The sequence below is a fragment of the Choloepus didactylus genome (genome assembly GCF_015220235.1).
Source record: "Choloepus didactylus isolate mChoDid1 chromosome 26 unlocalized genomic scaffold, mChoDid1.pri SUPER_26_unloc1, whole genome shotgun sequence".
Lineage (NCBI taxonomy): Eukaryota > Metazoa > Chordata > Mammalia > Pilosa > Megalonychidae > Choloepus > Choloepus didactylus.
Window position 1 is genome coordinate 2,271,325 of NW_023637614.1, and position 2,882 is coordinate 2,274,206.

The 2,882-nt window shown below is 42.5% G+C and overlaps 1 protein-coding gene and 1 pseudogene across 1 annotated transcript; both read right to left on the reverse strand.

Moving 5' to 3' along the window:
- Window positions 1-201: 201 nt before the first annotated feature.
- Window positions 202-1,208, reverse strand: LOC119525733 (actin, cytoplasmic 2-like). Its single transcript, XM_037824540.1, has 2 exons — window positions 1,078-1,208; window positions 202-952 (listed from the first exon to the last, which is right to left on the reverse strand). Exons 1-2 carry the CDS (start codon window positions 1,206-1,208, stop codon window positions 202-204), a joined length of 882 nt encoding a protein of 293 aa, XP_037680468.1.
- A 614-nt stretch (window positions 1,209-1,822) lies between these two features.
- On the reverse strand, window positions 1,823-2,639 carry LOC119525714 (annotated as a pseudogene).
- Between the last annotated feature and the right edge of the window lie 243 nt (window positions 2,640-2,882).

A 2,882-nucleotide genomic window follows, 5' to 3' on the forward strand; every position in this document is an offset into this window, starting at 1 on the left:
TAAATACTGTGCCAAGCAACAAAATACAAACCAAAGAAGCAAAACACAATTAAAAACCAAATGAAGCCATGCCCATATCACCTCATTTAATATGCAAGTTATGTTTGAAGAAAGGGTGTACAACAAGTAATGATAGGAGCAATTCCTTTGGACAATGGAAGGGCCAAACTCATCATATTCCCTCTTACCATTCCACATCTGCTAGAATGTGGACAGTGAGGCCAGTATGGATCCACCAATCCACACAGAGTACTTGTGCTCAAAGGGGGCAATGGCCTTTGTCTTCATTGTGCTGGGTGCAAGCACTGTGATCTCCTTCTGCATTCTGTCAGTAATGCTCAGATACATAGTGGTCCCACCAGGCAGTAAAAAATTGGCATAGAGATTCTTGTGGATGGTCACAACACATTTCATGATGGAGTTGAAGGCAATTTCATGGATGCCATAGGATTCCATGCCCAGGAAGGAAGGCTGGAAGAGGGCTTCATGACAGCAGAACTGATCACTGCCAATGGAGATGAACTTCCCATCAGGAAGCTCATAGCTCTTTTCCAGGGAGGTGGACAAGGCAGTGGTGGCCATCTCCTGCTTGAAGTCCAGGGCAACATAGCTGAGTTTCTTCTTTATGTCACACACAATATCCCTCTCACCCATGGTGGTGAAACTGTAGCCATGCTCCATGAGTATCCTCAACAGGTAGTCTGTCAGATGACAGCTGGCCAGGCTCAAACACAGGATGGCATGGGGCAGGGCATAGCCCTCATAGATGGACACATTGTGGGTGACTCCATAACCAGAGTTCATAATAATGCCTGTGGTGCAGCCAGAAGCATACAAGGAGAACATGGAATTGTTGGCCACATACATAGCAAGGGTGTTGTAGTTCTCAAACATGATCTCAGTCACCTTCTCATGGTTGGCCTTCAGGTTCAGGGGGTCTTGGTCAGCAGCACTGGGTACAACTCTGGGTCAAGATGCAGCTTGTAGAATGTATGGTGCCAGATTTTTTCCATGTCATCCCAGTTGGTGGTGATGCCTTGCTTAATGGGGTAATTGAGGGTCAGGATGCATCTTTACCTCTGAGCCTCATCACCCACATAGGAGTCTTCCTGGCCCATGCCCATCCTTACATACTGGGGCCAGAGATGCCCTAACATGGATGGAAAGATGAACCAGGGTGAATCACCTGAAAAGCCAGCCTTGCACATGCTGGAGCCATTGTCAGCAATGACAGCAGTGATGTATTTATCCATGGTGAGCTATGTGGTGACAGATCTTAACCAGTGGTGGTGGAGCAGCAAGAGGCCTGTGCTGATGGGGTAGACACAGTCTCAGTGGTCTAATAAGGTTTTTTGTTTTTATCTTTCATGCAACATTTAATATTTTGAAATATGGAAGCACTTTAAATACTATTAAGGCATTTATTTATTAAAACATTCTTTGCCAAGATTTCACATTAGCTTAAAATTCAATTCAGTTTCTCCATTTCTCTACTGAGGTCTCCACTTCAATGAGTTACATAAAAACACCTTCTCCAGCAATTGGCATTTCCAGCAAACACACAGTGAGCCCCAGGGTCAGCCCCTTTTGTCCCTAGGTGAACCAATTAGATGTTAATACTGCTCTGCTACAAGATAAAAGCTCCTAACTCATATTTAATGGAAAAGGAGTGAAACTTCTGCAAAATGCACTTTTTAAGAAGAGGTAGTTTTTCCTTATGAAAAGAAACCAGTCAGTCCTCTAAGAATAATAAAAGGGAGTACTTTACAGTTAAGCACATGATTTGGAGTGAAGAATTTGGATGTTCTACTGGTCCAGGCTGTTAATACTCTTCTTGTTCCTCATGGGGACAACCTTCATCAGGTATCACAAAGCCTTCTTCTGTGATAGAATGTTCACAATCCTCTGCAATAACAGGATTGTTTCCCCCTTGTCCTCCTGACAAATCAATTCAATATTCCTTAGTTTTCCAAAGTAGAAATCTCTCTCCTTCTCCAAGTCTTTGACAGTAAGTTACAATACACTGATCTGCTTCATCAATTCAGCTGCTTCATCATCCCAGTTGCCCACACCAGAATTCTTTCTCACCACACCTGAGCCAGCCTTAGGCCTTGCAGTAGTTCTGTGTTGAAATGGGCTTCTGTTAAGCTGCACTGCTAGAGCTGAGAGGTTTCTTTGGTTTATTGAGAGCTGGAACAAGGGAGACAGCCACTGCCATTTCTTGACCTCATCTAGCAGCTACAGGATCACAGTCTTTTCCATCATAGTTTGCATCAAAAAAGTCCTTGAACCCCTGAACAAATTCAAAATTGTCCTGAATCTTTCCTTTCACTAATTTGTCCACAGGAATTATTTTGTCAACACCCATTCTCTTAAAACCTTCTTGCAGTATTTTGACATTCTGGATGTACTCATGTTCTAACTTAGAATTTCACTTTCTTCAAAGCAATGGAGCCAGGGAACAGCATGTCCATAAACTGACAATAGGGTGCTCATGAGCACAAACATTTGATTTTTGTCAAATTCAACTGCAGAGACTTATTGATCCAAGCCAGCATGTCATGTCGACTTAAGTTATCACTGGTCACTGATGTCAAGTATACATTCACTGTTATCTTCGGCTCTTGGTGGGAGCACATCCAATACCTGTGCCCAGCTCTAGTTCCAGCTCTGTCTCATTCAAACCTAATAAGGTTTTAATACCCAGAATAAATAGACACCCTACAAATCAAAAACAAGCAAACAAAACAACACAAAGAACCCAATTACAAATGGGCAAAAGACATGGGCAGACAGTTTTCCAAACAGAAAACATAAATGGCTAAGAAACATATGAAAAGATGTTAAACTTCACTAGCTATTAAGGAAATGAAAACCAAAAC

What these genes read in the sequence shown, in the direction of transcription:
- LOC119525733 (XM_037824540.1), bottom strand. Translation starts at nt 1,208, where the DNA reads ATGTGCAAGGCTGGCTTTTCAGGTGATTCACCCTGGTTCATCTTTCCA. An exon ending in GTGGGTGATGAGGCTCAGAG is followed by an intron (nt 953 to 1,077) that starts GTAAAGATGCAT and finishes AGTTGTACCCAG; the next exon opens with TGCTGCTGACCAAGACCCCC.